The following is a 19,060-nucleotide window of genomic DNA, read 5'->3' as shown; positions in this document are numbered from 1 at the left end:
ATGAATTTTTCCTGGAACAAAGTGCTGTATTTTAAAATCAATGCCACTTCTACACAGTCATAAGGTAATTTCAAAATTAGTATTCATTTTTTACTTTTCTTTCTATACAAGCTGATTTTGTGACTTCAGTCAGATGAATCCTAACCATGAATTTTTAACTACTGTAAGAGGGGGTAGAACGTACTTCGCTGCAAAACTCTCATGTTATGGATTACTCTTCTGCACCTTTATTTTCCTTACCTGACATCAAACAACATTCATTTATGATACCCATAATAATATTGATGAAGATGACTAAAGTTGCAAAGTAAATGCTGAGGAATCTGATTTTACACAGTACTATTTTGGTAGTATGCCTAACTAGATGATTTAAACTCAAATAGGTATAACTAAAGACATTTGCTGGGCATTTCCTTGGAGATTTTCTCGACTGGTCGTCGGAACCCCCAAATACAGGAAACTTTCTTTTATCCGGCACGGACGGGACCGACGTGGTGCCGGTTCATCAAAAATTCCAGATAACCGAACACTATAGTAAAAGATACGGAGAAAGCAACAAACCCTGTTGCTTAGCAACAGGTTCAAAACAATGGCCACAAGTTGCAAGCGTCTCTGTAGCTTAGCAACAGCTGCAGCCACACCCTTGCACAGCAACACATGGAGCAAGGCAAGTAATAAAAGTTACCTAAACCTACTCCTGAATTTTGCCGGTTAACCGACATTTCCGGTTATTTAGGGGCCGGTTAATCGAAAGTTTCTTGTAAGTCACGTAAACGGGGTTTCTGCCGAAGATATGATAGCTGATCAGGAGAACCGCCCGGGAAATTCTTGGCAAACAAGTTTGGAGAGAATGGAATTTGTTAAGCTTAATTATAATTCAAGCAGCACACCTCACACATAACCTTGTTCTGTGGTTACACAGGAAATAGAAACAGTCCAGGTGGCATTAGCTGTAGTAGTAAAATAAAAATTCTTACAATTCAGAGACTGACAGAATGCAATGACAATCATAAATAGAACAGGTTTTTTTTTTTCAGGTTGCAGAACAAAACAGATTCTTTCCATTTCACTCTCATTTGAGAATAATGATATACAGGAGTCCTCTAAGGAATATATGGTTCAGTGACACTGACAGAATTAGTCCTTTCTTACCTTTGGTGCTAAAGTCATCCACAAGGATAACCTCTTTAATGAGATGAGCAGGTGATCTGTTGAAGATGCTGTGAACTGACCTCAGAAGTGTAGACCACACTTCATCCACGAAGCACAAGATGATGCTGGTTGTTGGAAGGTTGTTGTGAATTATCTGGTCAAGACACCTGGAATAAACACATCCGCAGGGGTATAAAGATTAAACAGCCAAGAGTTGTGTCATGTACAATGCTGTTTACATGTAAATGCATCCGACCCATTTGTGATTCCTCTCTATATCCATCAACTTCCTTCAAATTAGAGAGAGAGAACTGAACCTGTTTCATACAAGAGGTAGGTGCCCTGTAATATAAATCAGGATGAATATAATCTCCTGAACTAGTATCAATCACCTAAAGGGGTCGGAGATCAATTTTCCAGATATTTTACCCAAATTGGCCTGGGTTTTTATCTGTTTTTTGGTCTCTCCCAGGGGACTACATGGCTCCAGGCACGTAGGGAGTGTCTGTATAGTGATGCATAGGGCATTATAACTATATGGGAGAGGCTAGATAGACCAGTGGGTCTTTTGCTGCATGTCATTTATGTATGTTTGTAAAGTACACACCCTCAGTGTATACAATCTTCATTCTCGTTACAATGCAATAGTTGAATCATTAAATCTTCATCTCAACACCCTTCAATGGAACAATGAAAACCTTAGATCATTCAATTTTTCAGATGTAGTTTTGCTTGTCTGCTACAAGTTTAACCATCTGCTACAATCATTTCCATCTTTTGTCCCCTTTCATCGATTTACATTCTGTGCCACATATCTCAAAGATCACCTTAGATCTTAAATGTGACTCCTACACCTCCTCCATTGTTAAAACTGCTCCCAAGAAGTCTTCTCTTTTATGCCAAGCACATTTTTTCCTCTCGACAACTTTTAACTCTCCATAAAGTCCATCTGTCCAAGACTAAGACCACTCCCATATCTGAAGATGTTCTAAAGCCTCTCTTGTACTTCTAAACAGAATAAAAGAAAAAAGCTCATCGTCTCTCACCTCAACTACAACTTCTCTTTCTGCTTTGCATCCTTTCCTTCCTGTCTCTCTCTATTTTAACAATACTAATGTCATTATTGAGCTCAAAGGTCAATGCATTCTCTAACTCATTCTTTCCCAGGACTTCTAAACTATGGAACTCCTATGGAATAACCCTCAAAATACTAGCTCCTGGCATCCATTATAAAGTAATAACACATTTCAAAGGGAATACTTTCTACTAACTCAGAGCAGCAATCAATTGCTGTGGACAAGTACCTACAGCTTTATGTCTTTTAGTTAGTTATGGTCTGAAATTGCATAGACATTTAGGAGTTCTCCATATAATAGAGTACATATTTTCCCTTTCACCAGAATGCAGAGACCTTTTTACATGCAAAATCTCCTCTGTTAAACCACTGGTAACAACCTATGTATATGAAGTTTCTTAATTCAAAACGTTCTCCTGTGCTGGTCAGTTTTCTTCTGTATTTTAAAGGGCAAGCAGTGACACATGATCGGTGGAAAACAGGCTATGAATGGACTGTAATTAGCTCTCCAAAGCAGTAAGTGACCCCACCAAGTCAGAACCATAACTTTCTTTTTCATGGGTGGAGGGGGAAAGCAAGGAGTTCAGACACAGTTCTTTCACCTTGGGACTCAGATTTGAATCCAGCACAACAACAACTTGCATTTATATAGCGCCTTTAATGTAGTAATGCGTCACAAGTACTGCATGCAAGGAGGAAGATTTCTTCTGGCTATTGGGAATCTATATGAAATGAGTTTGGACAATTTTAACCCAGCTCCTAGTTTATGTAGGCCCACAGTGGAAAAACTACCTGTAATTCTGCACTGCTTTGAATTGGCAATCTCACCCAAAAGTTTAAAAAAAAATTATATTGCACAAAGATTAGAGTATAAACACTTAACAGGATTATATGCAATTCCTTTGCTACATTAATGAAAGGGTTAACCTGTTTTGCTTTAGTTCACACCTCCATTAAAATAGAAGACAAGGAAATGGCATATAAACTCACTCTGATCAGTATAATTTCAAGGTCAATGAAACTGGTGTGTAATATGAAAAAATTCACTGGTGCACTGTGGCTTGGAGTTAAGATACGTTGCTGGGGAAAAGTATTGGGGGCTTTTTCTTTGCTCACAAACCTATGCTGCAACTAACTTTAGAGTACTTGATAATGCCACTGGCTGCTGTACCCATTTCATTTCCCAACATTGGCAACCCTCCCTTGAGGAGTACATAAATTCAGATAGGAGAAGCTAGGCTTTGCAGGAGTGCGGTGTGTATTGCAGGAGTGCGGTGTGTATTAAGTATTTTAGTCAGACGGTTCCCTTTAAGTTAAGTGCTAAAAGATACAGCATGCACCAACATTCATAGCAAATGTGACCAGCAAATCTTGTAAACTATTAACTCAACTGCAACAAAGCATGTTCCCACAGGTATGAAGAAGTTCAGCTGTGCCAGAATGTACCAGCTGACACTCCTTTAACATCATTCAGGGGAATTTAGGTGTCCTCGTACAGGAAACACAGAAAGTTAGCATGCAGGTACAGCAAGCAATTAGGAAGGCAAATAGCATGTTGGCCTTTATTGCAAGGGGGTTGGAGCACAAGAATAAGGAAGACTTACTACAATTGTACAGGGCTTTGGTGAGACCACACCTAGAATACTGTGCACAGTTTTGGTCTCCTTATTGGAGAAAGAACATACATGCAACAAAGGTTCACCACGTTGATCCCTGGGATGAGAGGGTTGTCCTATGAGGAGAGATTGAGTAGATTGGGCCTATATTCTGTGGAGTTTAGAAGAATGAGAGGTGATCTCATTGAAACATATAAGATTCTGAGGAGGATTAACAGGGTAGATGCTGAAAGGTTGTTTCCACTGGCTGTAGAGTCTAGAACTAGGGAGCATAGTCTCAGGATAAAGGGTCAGCCATTTAAGATTGAGATGAGGAGGACTTTATTCACTCAGAGGGTTGTGAATCTTTGGAATTCTCTGCCCCAAAGGGCTGTGGATGCTGAGTCATTGAGTATATTCAAGGCTGAGATAGATAGATTTTTGGACTGTAGGGGAATCAAGAGATATGGGGATCGGGTGGGAAAGTGGAGCTGAGGTCGAAGATCAACCATGATCTTATTTAATGGCGGAGCAGGCTTGAAGGGCCATATGGCCTACTCTTGCTCCCAATTCTTATGTTCTTATTATGAAGTAGACTTTTATCCACTAGGAAAGCACTTTTTTTCTAGGTGTATCACAAGCTCCAAGTCCATCTCCTGACCAATGCTGAACATGTTGTGATAGAAAAGCAGTCTCAATGTATTGTCAGTTTTTTCAATAATGCTAAACAATTTTCTCCAGTACTAAGAGAAAACAAAATGTGTTTGTAAAGATAAACACTGGTTTCACCTACCTACAGATCAGAATTTGACTAATGTTGCTTACGCTTCGTGCATATAATCAGTATAATGTACCCTGGAACTAAACACCAAATGCACTCTTGCTGGTATTTTTAGCTAGACAGGTTACCATGAGGTGATTATTTAGAGGAATTACTCTTTTAGAAGAAAACTAGAGTGCTCCCAGATCATGATTAGCTTCTCCTTAACAATGCTTAGTTTTTCCTTTCTACTTTTTCTGTAAGTCTTTTCTCACATGTCTGTACTATATGAAAAATACAAAAGGGTGGAAATGATTACCCAAAAACCCAACGCACACAAGATATAAAACACAACTATTCTAGGCTATAGCAAACTCCCCTAATGGTGCTCTTTAGAGACATTTACACTGAAAAGAGTTAGGTTTCTTTTCTTCTTTACTGGTCATTAATAAATCAAGAGTAATGTTGGCTGTTGGGCCTAAATCAGCTGACAAGTTAGCTGAAATGATGATTGAACCAGATGCATGAATGTCCACATTATACACAAATATATGTATTTCCTTCCCCTTGGGGCATTTTTCACAATGCAAGTAGGACAATACGCAACCTCCCTACCATATTCTCATTTCTTGGGACACAAGCTAGCAATTTAAAAAAAATACTGTTTAACAGCAGATCCAAGCGAGAACACAGTAGAGCACAGTCAGAAGGCAACATGAGTGACTGCTGTGAGTCTTTGCAAAGACCAAGTAAAGCCAGTATGCAAAAAAGCTCTCCGGTGTACAGCATACATCTTTGGATTGCTTGGGGTAGACTGTGGGTATGCGAGGGCTGTACCAGCTGGTTTGTGTTTGAAATGCAACATGAAAATATAGGAAGTGCTGGGAACAGGGCAAGACTGTCCGGAGCAGAGAAACTGAGAAAGTAAGTTGCAAATACAGACACAGCAAGACTAGGGAGGTAGGACATATTGGAGAAAGAAAGATGGAACTTCAGAGGAGTAAGATAGAGAAAATCTCTCTTGATACAGAGGAAGCTTAACCCGGGGTAGGGAACAGGACTTCAAGCAGGACCCTAAAGCTGGAGAATAGTACGACAGTAGCAACTTTTATTAATGCAATTCTTTCCATAAGATTGATATTTTATAATCCTGGGTAAATGAAAGCGATCAGCCAGATTACGATGACACTCAGAAGCGTAGGTTAGTATTACATTTTCCTTGTGGTAGCGAGTTCCACACTCCAACCACTCTCTGGGTAAAGAAGTTTCTTGTGCATTCCCTATTGGATTTATTAGTGACTATCTTATATTTATGGCCTCTAGTTCTGGTCTCCCCCACAAGTGGAAACATCTTCTCTACGTCTCCCCTATCAAACCCTTTCATAATCTTAACGACCTCCATCAGGTCACCCCTCTGTCTTCTCTTTTCTAGAAAAAAAGAGCCCCAGCCGATTCAATCTTTCCTGATAGGTATAACCTCTCAATTCTATCCTTTTTATAATATGGAGACCAGAACTGTTCACAGTATACCAAGTGTGGTCTAACCAAGATTCTATACAAGTTTAATATAACTTCTCTGCTTTTCAATTCTATCCCTCTATAAATGAACCCCAGTGCTTTGTTTGCTTTTTAAAAAATATAAAATGGCCTTATTAACCTGCATCACTACTTTTAGTGATTTCTGTATCTCTACTACCAGATTCCTCTGTTCCTCTACTCCATTTAGACAGTTAAGGGGAGAAATTGAGAAGCTGGAAATTTAGCGCCAGGTGCTGATCAATCTCGCAGACTGCTAAATTCAGTCTCAGCGCTCAAAGAATGCAGGGGAGCACTAAATCAGGCACTAATGGCGTAGGTGAGTGGTGTTAGACTCCAAGTGATCACGAATACGAGGTGTTGTGTAATCGGAACTGAGCATTGGTGCAGGCGCTTTCCAGTCATTAAAGGGGACGACCACTGGAGTCTGCACACCAGCCCCCAATGATTCGGGGAGTGCAGAGTGGCAATGTGCTGAGAGATATAATGCAAAGTGCTTTGACGACCCATAACACTCCGGGGACTAAACATCCTTTATTTGGCTGCAGATACATCCTGCGCTCTCTGCCACTCATAATTGACTTTTGGAACAGAAGTTCCTTGGCAGCTACATAGATACATAGAAGATAGGAGCAGGAGTAGGCCATTCGGCCCTTCGAGCCTGCTCCGCCATTCAATGAGATCATGGCTGATCATCCAAATTCAGTACCCTGTCCCTGCCTTCTCCCCATATCCCTTGATCCCTTTAGCCATAAGAAATATATCCAACTCCTTCTTGAATATATTTAATGAACTGGCCTCCACTGCCCTCTGTGTCAGAGAATTTCACAAGTTCACCACTCTCTGGGTGAAGAAATTCCTCCTCATTTCAGTCCTAAATGGCTTACCCCTTAACCTTAGACTATGACCCCTAGTTCTGGACTCCCCGGCCATCAGAAACATCCTTCCTGCATCTAATCTGTCCAGGCCTGACAGAATTTTATAGGTTTCGATGAGATCCCCTCTCAATCTTCTAAACTCCAGTGAGTATAAGTCCAATCGACACAATCTCTCCTCATACGTCATTCCTGCCATCCCAGGTATCAGCCTGGTGAATCTTCGCTGCACTCCTTCCATGGCAAGAACGTCCTTCCTCAGGTAAGGTGACCAAAACTGCACACAATACTCAAGGTGCGGTCTCACCAAGGCCCTGTACAACTGTAGCAAGACATCCTTGTTCCTGTACTCAAACCCTCTTGCTACGAAGGCCAACATACCATTTGCCTTCTTAACTGCCTGCTGCACCTGCATGCTTACCTTCAGCGACTGGTGCACAAGAACACCCAGGTCTCTTTGCACTTCCCCTTCTCCCAATCTATTGCCATTCAAATAATAATCTGCCTTCCTGTTTTTGCCACCAAAGTGGATAACCTCACATTTATCCACATTATAGTGCATTTGCCATGTTTCTGCCCAGTCACCCAACCTGTCCAAATCGTACTGGAGTTTCACGAGATCCTCCTCACAGCATACCCTCCCAGCCAGCTTTGTGTCATCTGCAAATTTGGAGACATTACATCCAATTCCCTCGTCCAGATCATTAATATATATTGTGAACAGCTGGGGTCCTAGGACCAATCCTTGCAGTACCCCACTAGTCACTGCCTGCCACTCGGAAAATGACCCGTTTATTCCAACTCTTTGCTTTCTGTCCACCAACCAGTTCTCTATCCAAGTCCATACCCTGCCCCCAATCCCATGTGCCTTAATTTTGCACGCTAATCATTTATGCGGGACCTTATCGAAAGCCTTCTGAAAGTCCAAATACACCACATCCACTGGTTCTCCCTTATCTATTTTTCCAGTTACATCCTCAAAAAATTCCAGTAGATTAGTCAAGCATGATTTACCTTTTGTAAATCCAAGTTGACTTTGTCCGATCCAGTCACTGCTTTCCAAGTGCTCTGCTATTACATCTTTTATAATGGACTCTAGCATTTTCCCCACTACCGATGTCAGGCTTACCGGTCTATAATTCCCCGCGTTTTCTCTACCACCTTTTTTGAATAGTGGGGTAACATTAGCTACCCTCCAATCCATGGGTACTGTTCCAGAGTCTATCGAGTTCTGGAAGATGACCAGCAATGCATCTACTATTTCTAGGGCCACTTCCTTAAGTACCCTGGGATGTAGATTATCAGGCCCTAAGGATTTATCGGCCTTCAATCCCATCAATTTCCCGAACACCATTTCCCTACAAATACTGATTTCTTTCAGTTCCACCCTTTCATCAGACCCTATGTTCCCCGGCATCTCTGGGAGGTTATTTGTGTCCTCCTTTGTGAAGACAGAACCAAAATATGTATTTAGTTGGTCTGCCATTTCCTTGTTCCCCATTATAAATTCCCCTGATTCTGACTGCAAGGGACCTACGCTTGACTTCACCAATCTTTTTCTCTTCACATATCTATAAAAGCTTTTACAGTCAGTTTTTATGTTCCCTGCAAGCTTACTCTCATATTCTATTTTCCCTTTCTTAATTAATGCGTTTGTCCTCCTTTGTTGAATCCTAAACTGCTCCCAATCCTCAGGATTATTGCTTTTTCTGGCCAATTTATATGTCGTCTCCTTGGATCTTATGCTATCCCTAATTTCCCTTGTTAGCCACGGTTGAGTCACCTTTTTTGTTTTATTTTTATGCCAAACTGGGATGAACAAATTCTGTAGCTCATCCATTTGGTCTTTGAATGTTTGCCATTGCCTATCCACCGTCAACCCTTTGAGTGCCATTCCCCAATCAATCCTACCCAACTCGCGCCTCAGACCATCGTAATTTCCTTTATTTAAATTGAGGACCCTAGTCTCTGATTCAACTACTTCATTCTCCATCTTAATGAAGAATTCGATCATATTATGATCGCTCCGACCCAAGGGGCCTCGTACAACAAGATTGCTAATTAATCCTTTCTCGTTACATAATACCCAGTCTAAGATGGCCTGATCTCTGGTTGGTTCCTCGACATATTGGTCCAGGAAACCATCCAGTAAACACTCCAGGAATTCCTCCTCCGCAGTATTGTTACTAATTTGGTTGGCCCAATCTATATGTAGATTAAAGTCACCCATGATGACTACTGTGCCCTTATTGCACGCTTCTTTAATTTCCCTTTTAATGCCATCCCCAACCTCCGCCTTACTGTTTGGACGTCTATATACCACTCCCACTAACATTTTTTCCCCTTAGTATTTCTCAATTCTACCCATACAGATTCCACCTCATCAGAGCTAATATCCTTCATTACAATTGTGTTAATCCCTTCTTTAACCAGTAATGCTACCCCACCTCCCTTTCCTTTTTGCCTATCTTTCCTGAATATCGAATACCCCTGGATGTTGAGTTCCCAGTCTTGGCCATCCTTGAGCCACGTTTCCGTAATCCCAACCAAATCATATTCGTTTACCTCTATTTGCACAGCCAATTCATCCACCTTATTACAAATGCTCCTCGCATTAAGACACAAAGCCTTCAGGCTTGTTTTTTTAACGCTCTTAGACCTATTAGAATTATTATTTACTGTGGCCACATTTGATTTAAAACGTTGATTTCTCTGACTGCCACTTTTGTTTTTCTCCTTCCTATCTTTTGCTTTTATCCTGGTTTCCCTTTCCTCTGTCTCCCTGCTCATGTTCCCAACCCCCTGCCATTTTAGTTTAAACCCTCCCCCACAGCACTAGCAAACACTCCCCCTAGGACATCGGTTCCAGCCCTGCCCAGGTGCAAACCGTCCGGCTTGAACAGGTCCCACCTCCCCCAGAACCAGTTCCAATGTCCCAGGAACTTGAATCCCTCCCCCTGGCACCATTCCTCTAGCCACGTATTCATCCGAAATATTCTTCTATTTCTACTCTGACTAGCATGTGGCACTGGTAGCAATCCTGAGATTACTACCTTTGAGGTCCTGTTTTTTAATTTATCTCCTAACTCCCTATATTCCGCTTTTAGGACCTCATCCCGCTTTTTACCTATATCGTTGGTGCCTATATGCACCACAACAACTGGCTGTTCACCCTCCCCTTCCAAGATGTTCTGCAGCCGCTCGGAGACATCCTCGACCCTTGCACCAGGGAGGCAACACACTATCCTGGAGTCTCATTTGCGACCACAGAAATGCCTATCTGTTCCCCTTACAATTGGATCCCCTATTACTATAGCTCTACCCCTCTTTTTCCTCCCATTCTGTGCAGCAGAGCCACCCCTGGTGCCAGCTGGGGCACATCCCTTTAAGTAGCGCCCTGCCACTCATAATTGACTTTTGGAACGTAAGTTCCTTGGCAGCTGGGGCGCATCCCTTTAAGTAGTGCCCTGCCAGCCGGCTGTTTCACACCTCCGCTCCCTGGCGCTGTCAGCGCGAGACGGTAAGGCGGGGGCGCTACTGAAGTTTGCAAATCAGGTACCCAGCGAGCGTTGCACACTCGCTGATGCCACGATCTGCATGGCGAAAGGGACCGAGGTGCTAACTGTTATCGCCGGCGCAAATTGTTTATGTAAATGGTAAACAACAGTGGTCCCAGCACCGATCCTTGTGGAACACCACTTCCCACCTTTTGGCAGTCTGAGTAACTACCCTTAATCCCTGCACTATGTTTTCTATTTTGTAGCCAGCTTGCTATTGTTAGAATAAAATTTTGCTGGACAAGATTTTGCTGGAAAAGACACAAACAACAAATTCGCTGACTGGGACTAATTGAATCACTGCACAATGAGACATGCCACGCTTACGCATGGCTGGAACAAAGTTCATCTCGTGTCCTGACTGGGACTAATTGAATCACTGAGGACTAACAAGGTTCACTGGTATCCTATTATCGAACTAATCACATTCCGCCGGTGACGCGGACGGAACAAGACGGAACGAAGACCTTTCGCAATCACTGAAGAGGCAGAATTGGCAACACAAGTGTGTAAACTCCTGACTGGAGGAAAATAACGATATGCGCTAATAAACAAATTGATTGGATGAATGTAAATGATCTAAAACCAACTTCTTGGAATTGTATATAAGCTCGGCACGTACTACAATCGAGTAGAAGGTGCTCTTGCAGACCGCGTGGTTGCAGACGCTTCTCCCAGAGCTCTGTCATTTAATAAAGTTGTCTCTCTTACTCAAAGTCTAGTTTCCGAGGAATCATTTTTCCTACAACAAATTGGCGCTGCGAGCAGGGTGCCACGGAGCTGAACAGTCGCTCGAGTCAGTGACCAGGGTGAGTAGTCAGATTTTTGACCACCCATAAATCAGAGACACTCGACAAGGCGACTGAACGGCGAAGCGGCACCAAAACGAATCTGGTACACAGACTGAGTGGGTAAGAGACACTACTTGATTTGTATTTGTGTATTTGTATTTGTGTAATAGTAACTAAGAAAAACCTCAGACCAGGAGGGCACTTGTCTCAGACACCTAGCCTCAGGCCGGTTGTTAAGAGGGCAAATGCCCCACGCGAAGGCCAGGACCATGAAGTAGGTGCCGAGACTCGAGACTCCAAGGTGTTCTAAAGTCGTGATACTAGTCGAGTATGGTTAACATTTTTCTGCATTATATCATGTTGCTAAGTGAACTAGGAGATTATTAGTGTGGGTGTTGTAGGACCCTGATCAGGTAAACAGACACCGGGGAGGGGTAGAAACTCCGTCCAACAAGCAAGCGTTACACGTCCGGGCAGTTTTGAGAGAAAGACAAACCCGGACCTCTGAGAACGCTGGCATAGAGTGCGACAAGAAGCTCGGGAATTCTCGGAAGGAAAGAATAGGGGGGCTCTCTAAGGAACAGATCTCCAGACACGAAGGAACGATTGGTGAAGCAGTGGCGATGTCAGGTGAGGAAGTTAAGAGGGGACCTTCGGGCTCCCTCACATATTCTTATACGACAAACCGACAGTCGTTAATTAAGAAGATGCAGAAAGACGGGTGGGATGTGTCACAGGCTTTAGAACTCCAGAGAAGCTGGTTGACTAAACAGACAAAGAATATAAGGAATGGCAGGAATATAAGCGTAGTAGTTGACGTCCTGTGGCCCCCATAAAAGGTAAAAGGGAGGGGAGAATTTATGTGTCTGCACTAGTAGGGGGCCGACAATGTGAAATGCTGGTGGACACAGGCGCATCAGTTTCCGTCACTAACCTCCCCCTCCCCACGACTAGTAAGTCAATACTCCTGCGAGGACTCAATAGCACTAAAGTGCCAGCTCACTTGAGCACCACGCAGCTGGTGGAAATCGATAATATATACCTCCCCATGAAATTCTATGTGTGTAAAAATAATGAAGGTACAATATTAGGTAATGATATAATGAGGGAGTACAAAGCAATAATTGATTGTGGCAAAGGAAAGTTAACATGGCCAAAGGCGGATGGCCGTAAGGAAAAGATTAGACAACTGGCAAATAACACTGGCACCTTTGGGGTGGCCACCGTAACTACCAGGGACTAGCACGAAGATACAGGAGGATACGGAGCCATTTGTGATTCCGTGATTGGGGTATGGGCTGAAACAAAGTTAGATACAGGAAAAGCTAGTATCAACCCTATTAAGATTCCCGGACCAGAACACAAGCCACACCGCCAGTACCCAATAAAGGCAGAGGCCAGGAAGGCAGTCGTGGACATAGTGAAGGGGCTAGTAGAAAGGGGTATCCTGAGGGAAACCACGAGCACTACTAATTCCCCCACATGGCCAGTAGAGAAACCTGATGGGAGCTATAGGTTGACTATAGACTATACAGCCCTCAACAAGGTCACTCCTAAATTACACCCCATTGTTGCCAGTCCCTCAACAATTTTGAATGGGCTATCCCCTGAACAGAAGATATTCACCGTTTTAGACATAGCTAACGGATTCTGGGCACTCCCATTAGATCCGGAATCACAAGAGAAATTTGCATTCACAGTAGGGGATAAACAATATACGTGGACCCGATTGCCACAGGGATTCCGTAATAGCCCAGCTATTTTTCACCACGTCATGAGTGATATCCTAAAACAGATAGAAGTACCTAAAGGAAGCACTATTTTGCAGTACGTCGACGACATACTAATAGCCTCGGAAACGAAGGCAGACCATCTGGCAACCCTATATTTAGTACTAAGGGCCCTAGAGATGGCTGGCCTCAAGGTAAGCCCTAAAAAAAAAAAGCACAGATAGGAAAAACTCAGGTCCTATACCTGGGACATCTAATCTCCCAAGGACTTAAAGAAATGCCACAGGACAGGAAACACGCTGTCCAGGGCATGCCGAGACCCGTAACAGTACGTGGAGTCAGGAAGGTACTGGGGCTCTTTCATTACAGTAGAAATTTTATCCCGGGGTTCGCTAAATTAGCAGAACCTATACAAAGATTAGTGAAAGGGGGTAAACCCGCGTTGGAACCGATAGATTGGGGACCGGAACAAGAGGAAGCTTATACTCAACTAAAGTCTGAGCTAGTATCAGCCCCAGGGCTAGGACTGCCAGATATGAGTAAGGACTTCCACATACATTGCAACAATGAAGAAGGGTTTTACACAGCAGTAGTTACACAGGATCATGGGGATAAAAGAAGGCCCGTCGCCTACTATTCCACAGCGGAGGGACCAGTAGTCACAGGGCTCTCCCGGTGCATAGCTGCATTGGATTGTGCGGCTTGGGCAGTAAAGGTTAGTGAGCCGATAGTAATGACAGGAAACATTATATTGCACACTAAACACACTCTGGTAGAGATGCTGAATACCGGGAAATTAAGATCCGTCTCGAACATGAGACGTGCCAAGTGGGAGGCCATCCTCCTCCCTCCGAGTAAAGCAGTAACCATTGTTAGAGACACGGGGGAGAACCCGGCAGAAGGAATACTGGGAACTGGGGAGCCCCACAACTGTGGGGACGTAGATATGAACCTGGAAGAAGATAGGATAAAAGACACCCCTTTAGCGACAGCGGAAGAGACGTTGTACGTAGATGGTTCACGCAAGTATATAGATGGGCTGCCCCGAACGGGGTGGGCGGTGGTTAATGGCGAATTAAAAACCGTAGAGTCAGGACGGATTGATGGAGGCCTATCGGCCCAAGTGGCAGAGCTAGTGGCTCTCACCAGGGCACTAGAGTTGTCAGAGAATAAAAACGTGAACATTTACACAGATAGTAGGTTTGCCTTTGGGGTGGTCCACGATTATATGACTGCATGGGGTAGGAGGGGATTCATTACTACGGGAGGCAATCCCATAAAACACCAGCTGAGGATAGAAGCCCTCCTAGAAGCTAGCGACAAACCCCAACAGGTAGCAGTAATTAAGATTAAGGCACATCAGAGGGAACCGGACCGGACTAGCCCGGACTGGTTAAATCACCAGGGGAACCAGGCTGCGGACCAAGCAGCACAAAGGGCGCTAGAGCAAGAAAGGATCGAAGAAGTACCAATAGCCGCTGTGAGCAGCTCCGAGGATGAGATAAGTATTGACGAACTCCATGAGGACACCCCCGACGTCGAAAAAGGTACGTGGGAAGAACAAGGCGCAAAGCGGGGAAGCGATAATGTCTGGCGAAAGGATAACAGGGTAATGGCCCCCAAGTGCATTCAAAATACGCTATTAGAACTCCACCATGGGCTTGTACACTCGGAGAGAAGCGATGATGGGAAGCCTCAGCAAAGAATGGTGGTGGAAGGGGATGGGAAGAGATATCGCGAGATACTGCCATCGATGTATCACCTGTGCGCAGTATAACCCCGGGCGACCCATAAAGGTCAAAATGGGACATCAACCAAGGCCACGAGGGCCCTGGGAGCATATACAAATAGACTTCACAGGTCCCCTTCCACCGTCACACGGCAAAACATACTGCCTCGTGGTCATAGACCAATTCACCCGCTGGGTAGAGGCTTTCCCCACGCGAAATTGCACCGCTTTGACGGTTGTCAGAGTCTTGGCTGAAGTAATCCCCAGGTGGGGAATACCAATTCAAATGCACTCTGATCAAGGTACCCACTTTACCGGGAGTGTCATAAAAACGGTATGCCAATTAATGGGAATTAAACAAAAATTCCACATCCCATACCACCCTCAAAGTTCGGGCATGGTGGAACGAATGAACTGAACCCTTAAAAATGCATTGGCAAAGGCAATGCAGACGTCAGGGAAAACCTGGACTGAAGTATTGCCCATTATCCTAATGAAGCCGCGAGCCACTGAAAACCGAACGACAGGCTTGACCCCTTATGAATTGATGACAGGAAGGGCGATGCAATTGCCAGAAGGCATCATAACAGGTGGGGCCGATGTAGGCCCTTTAAAAGATAGACTAAAACGATACGTTCTGGAACTTAGCACTCAATTAAAGGAGATGCGAAAGAATGTCTGTGATAATCAGGAGGACAAGGATCGGGCACAAGAGCTCACAATGACGGCTTATGTTCCCTCAGCGGGTAGTAAAGTCATGGTGAAAACTCTGCCCAGCAAACCAGGGTTCGCCCCAAAATGGAGTGGGCCATATGAAATCATAATCAGTGGGGATACCTGTGCCTGTCTAGACATAAAGGGTAAAGGAGTATGGAAGCATTGGACACAATTGAAAGTATATAAAGACGATTGACTGGCTACTTTCTGAATCTGTTTTACAGGTGATCTGCATACTCTTTGTCATAAAATTCCTGTAAAGACTGGACTGTAGTGATATATTAATCATGTTTAGAGTATTATACATAGATACATAGAAGATAGGAGCAGGAGTAGGCCATTCGGCCCTTCGTGCCTGCTCCGCCATTTAATGAGATCATGGCTGATCCTTTAATTCAGTATCCCGTCCCCGCCTTCTCTCCGTAACCCTTAACCCCTTTTGCCCGTAGAAATATATCTAATTCCCTCTTAAATATATTTAATGAGCTGGCGTACACTGCCCTCTGTGGCAATGAGTTCCACAGGTTCACCACTCTCTGAGTGAAGAAATTCCCCCTCATCTCTGTCCTAAATGGTTTAGCCCTTATCCTTAAATTATGTCCTCTAGTTCTGTTTTCACCCGCCAAGGGAAACATTCCTTCTGCATCCAGTCTGTCTAGACCTGTCAGAATTTTATACACTTCTATGAGGTCCCCTCTCAATCTTCTAAACTCCAGTGTGTACATCCCTAAACTACATAGTCTCTCCTCATAGGTCATTCCCGCCATTCCTGGTATCAGCCTGGTGAATCGCCGCTGCACCCCCTCCATGGCAAGAACATCCTTCCTCAGATGAGGCGACCAAAACTGTACACAGTACTCGAGGTGTGGTCTCACCAGTGCCCTGTACAGCTGCAGCAAGGTATCCCTGTTCCTGTATTCTAACCCTTTTGCTATGAAGGCCAGCATACCGTTTGCCTTCTTGACCGCCTGTTGCACCTGCATGCTCGCCTTCAGTGACTGGTGTACAAGAACACCCAGGTCTCTCTGTACTTCCCCCTCTCCCAATCTATTGCCATTTAAATAATAATTTGCCCTCCCGTTCCTGCACCCAAGGTGGATAACTTCGCACTTGTCCACATTATAGTGCATCTGCCATTTATCCGCCCAATCGCCCAGTCTGTCCAAATCGCTCTGGAGCTTCCTGGTCTCTTCCTCTGAGCCCACCCCACCTCCTAGTTTAGTGTCGTCTGCAAATTTGGAAATGCTGCATCCGACTCCCTGATCCAGGTCATTAATGTAAATTGTGAACAGCTGGGGGCCCAGGACAGATCCCTGTGGTACCCCACTTGTTACTGCCTGCCATTCAGAAAATGAGCCGTTTATTCCAACTCTCTGTTTTCTATCTGACAGCCAGTTCCCTATCCACGCCAAAACTTTCCCCTTTATCCCATGAGCCTCAATTTTCCATGCTAATCTTTTATGTGGGACCTTATCGAAGGCCTTTTGGAAGTCCAGGTACACCACATCTACTGGCTCTCCCCCATCTATTCTACCAGTTACTCCCTCAAAAAATTCCAATAGATTAGTCAAGCACGATTTACCCTTTGTAAATCCATGTTGACTCTGTCCTATCCTGTCCCCATTTGCTAAGTGCTCCGCTATTTCATCCTTAATGATGGACTCCAGCATTTTGCCCACAACTGATGTAAGGCTTACAGGTCTGTAATTACCTGCTTTTTCCCTACCCCCCTTTTTGAATAGTGGGGTAACGTTAGCTACCCTCCAATCCATCGGCACTGTTCCCGAGTCTAATGAATTCTGAAAAATCATCCTTAGTGCATCCGCTATCTCTAGGGCCACCTCCTTCAGTACCCTAGGATGCATGTTATCAGGCCCTGGGGATTTGTCCACCTTCAATCCCTTTAGCTTCCTTAACACCATATCCTTAGAGATATTGATTTGCGTCAGTTCCTCCTTTGCCAATGTCCCTATTTTTCCCGATATCCCAGGGAGGTTTTTTGTGTCTTCCTTCGTAAAGACTGACCCAAAGTATGCATTTAGTTGATCTGCCATTTCCTTATTTCCCATTATATATTCCCCCGTATCTGACTGCAATGGACCAACTTTGGTTTTCACCAGTCTTTTCCTTTTGATATATTTATAAAAGCTTTTGGAGTTAGTTTTTATATTTTCCGCCAGCTTGTTTTCGTAAGCTATTTTGCCCCTCTTGATCATGCCCTTTGCCCTCCTTTGCTCTATCTTAAACTGTTCCCAATCTTCCGCTCTGGCGCTTTTTTTGGCTATTTTATACGCCCTATCTTTGGATTTTATGCTGTCTCTAATTTCCCCTGTTATCCACGGTTGAGTCACCTTTTTAGATTTCCTTTTATGCCAGATTGGTATAAACAATTTTTGCAATTTTGTCATTCTATCTTTAAATGTTTGCCATTGTTTATCTACCTCCAGTCCTCTCAGGAACGTTGTCCAATCAGACCTACTCAGTTCCCGTCTCATGGCATCATAATTCCCCTTGTTTAAATTCAGGACCTTAGTCTCTGAGTCAATTTCTTCGCTCTCCATTTCGAGTGAGAAATCGATCATGTTATGATCGCTCTGACCCAAGGGTCCCCGTACAACAAGATTACTGATTAGTCCCTTCTCATTGCACAGTACCCAGTCCAATATAGCCTGTTCCCGAGTTGGTTCCTCGACATATTGATCCAGATAACCATCCCTTAAACACTCAAGGAATTCCTCCTCCTCATTATTTTTACTGATTAGGCTAGTCCAATCTATATGTAAGTTAAAGTCACCTATGATGACAGCTGTGCTCTTATTGCACGCTTCTCTAATTTCCCTCGTGATGCCCTCCCTAACCTCTATTTTACTATTATGGGTAATGGCGTTATTTTATATTGTCACGGGAAGCGCGGTACCCCATTTACGTAAAGAGAGAGAGAGGATTGCATGTAAATACCTTTCTGTATATGTCATATGTCTATGCGAAAAACTTTGGAACAAATTTGAGACCTATAATAATACCTATTTCATCTGCGGATATAAGGCGTATCCATGGCTTCCACGAACCTGGACTGGGTCATGCTATATAGGATACGTAGTACCATACATCCATCATTTATCCTCCCTAACCCACCACTACGGGTACCAGTCGTTATGGCAACCAGCCAAGCGTGTTAAGAGAGCTATTACGGAAACCGAAAGATTCTGGGCTATAGCATTCCCCGGGTATGGAACAGGAAAAATAGCAAGGGAATCCATAAACATGGCAGCAGTGCTCGATCAAATAGCCAACGATACGGCCGAGTCCCTGAGAGAAATGAGTGCCGAAATGGTGGCGATCCGGACCACTGCCTTACAGAATAGGATAGCCCTAGATTATCTGTTGGCGGCGCAAGGAGGCACCTGTGCCCTGATCGGGACAGACTGCTGTACATATGTCCCAGATAGCTCCGAGAATATCACGAACCTAGCAAATCATATCCAAGAAGAAATAAAGAAGCTCCATCAACCCACAAGCACAGGGGGATGGCTTGATTGGTTG

At 43.9% G+C, this 19,060-nt stretch overlaps 1 protein-coding gene across 2 annotated transcripts in view; it reads right to left on the bottom strand.

Annotated features, from left to right (window-relative positions):
* Nucleotides 1–19,060, bottom strand: part of galnt5 (polypeptide N-acetylgalactosaminyltransferase 5) — a 76,549-nt gene that overhangs the window by 51,145 nt on the left and 6,344 nt on the right. For both annotated transcript variants that reach the window (XM_085986322.1, XM_085986323.1), the window contains exon 2: nt 1,153–1,319. In XM_085986322.1, the coding sequence (XP_085842448.1) occupies nt 1,153–1,319 (167 nt within the window). The remainder of the gene's footprint in view (nt 1–1,152; nt 1,320–19,060) is intronic.

Source organism: Somniosus microcephalus, chromosome 4 (assembly GCF_052327205.1).
Source record: "Somniosus microcephalus isolate GS21.2 chromosome 4, FLI_Smic_1.0, whole genome shotgun sequence".
Classification (NCBI taxonomy): Eukaryota; Metazoa; Chordata; class Chondrichthyes; order Squaliformes; family Somniosidae; genus Somniosus; species Somniosus microcephalus.
The sequence above is the reverse complement of the archived record's forward strand: the minus strand, read 5'-3'. Positions and strand labels throughout refer to the sequence as shown.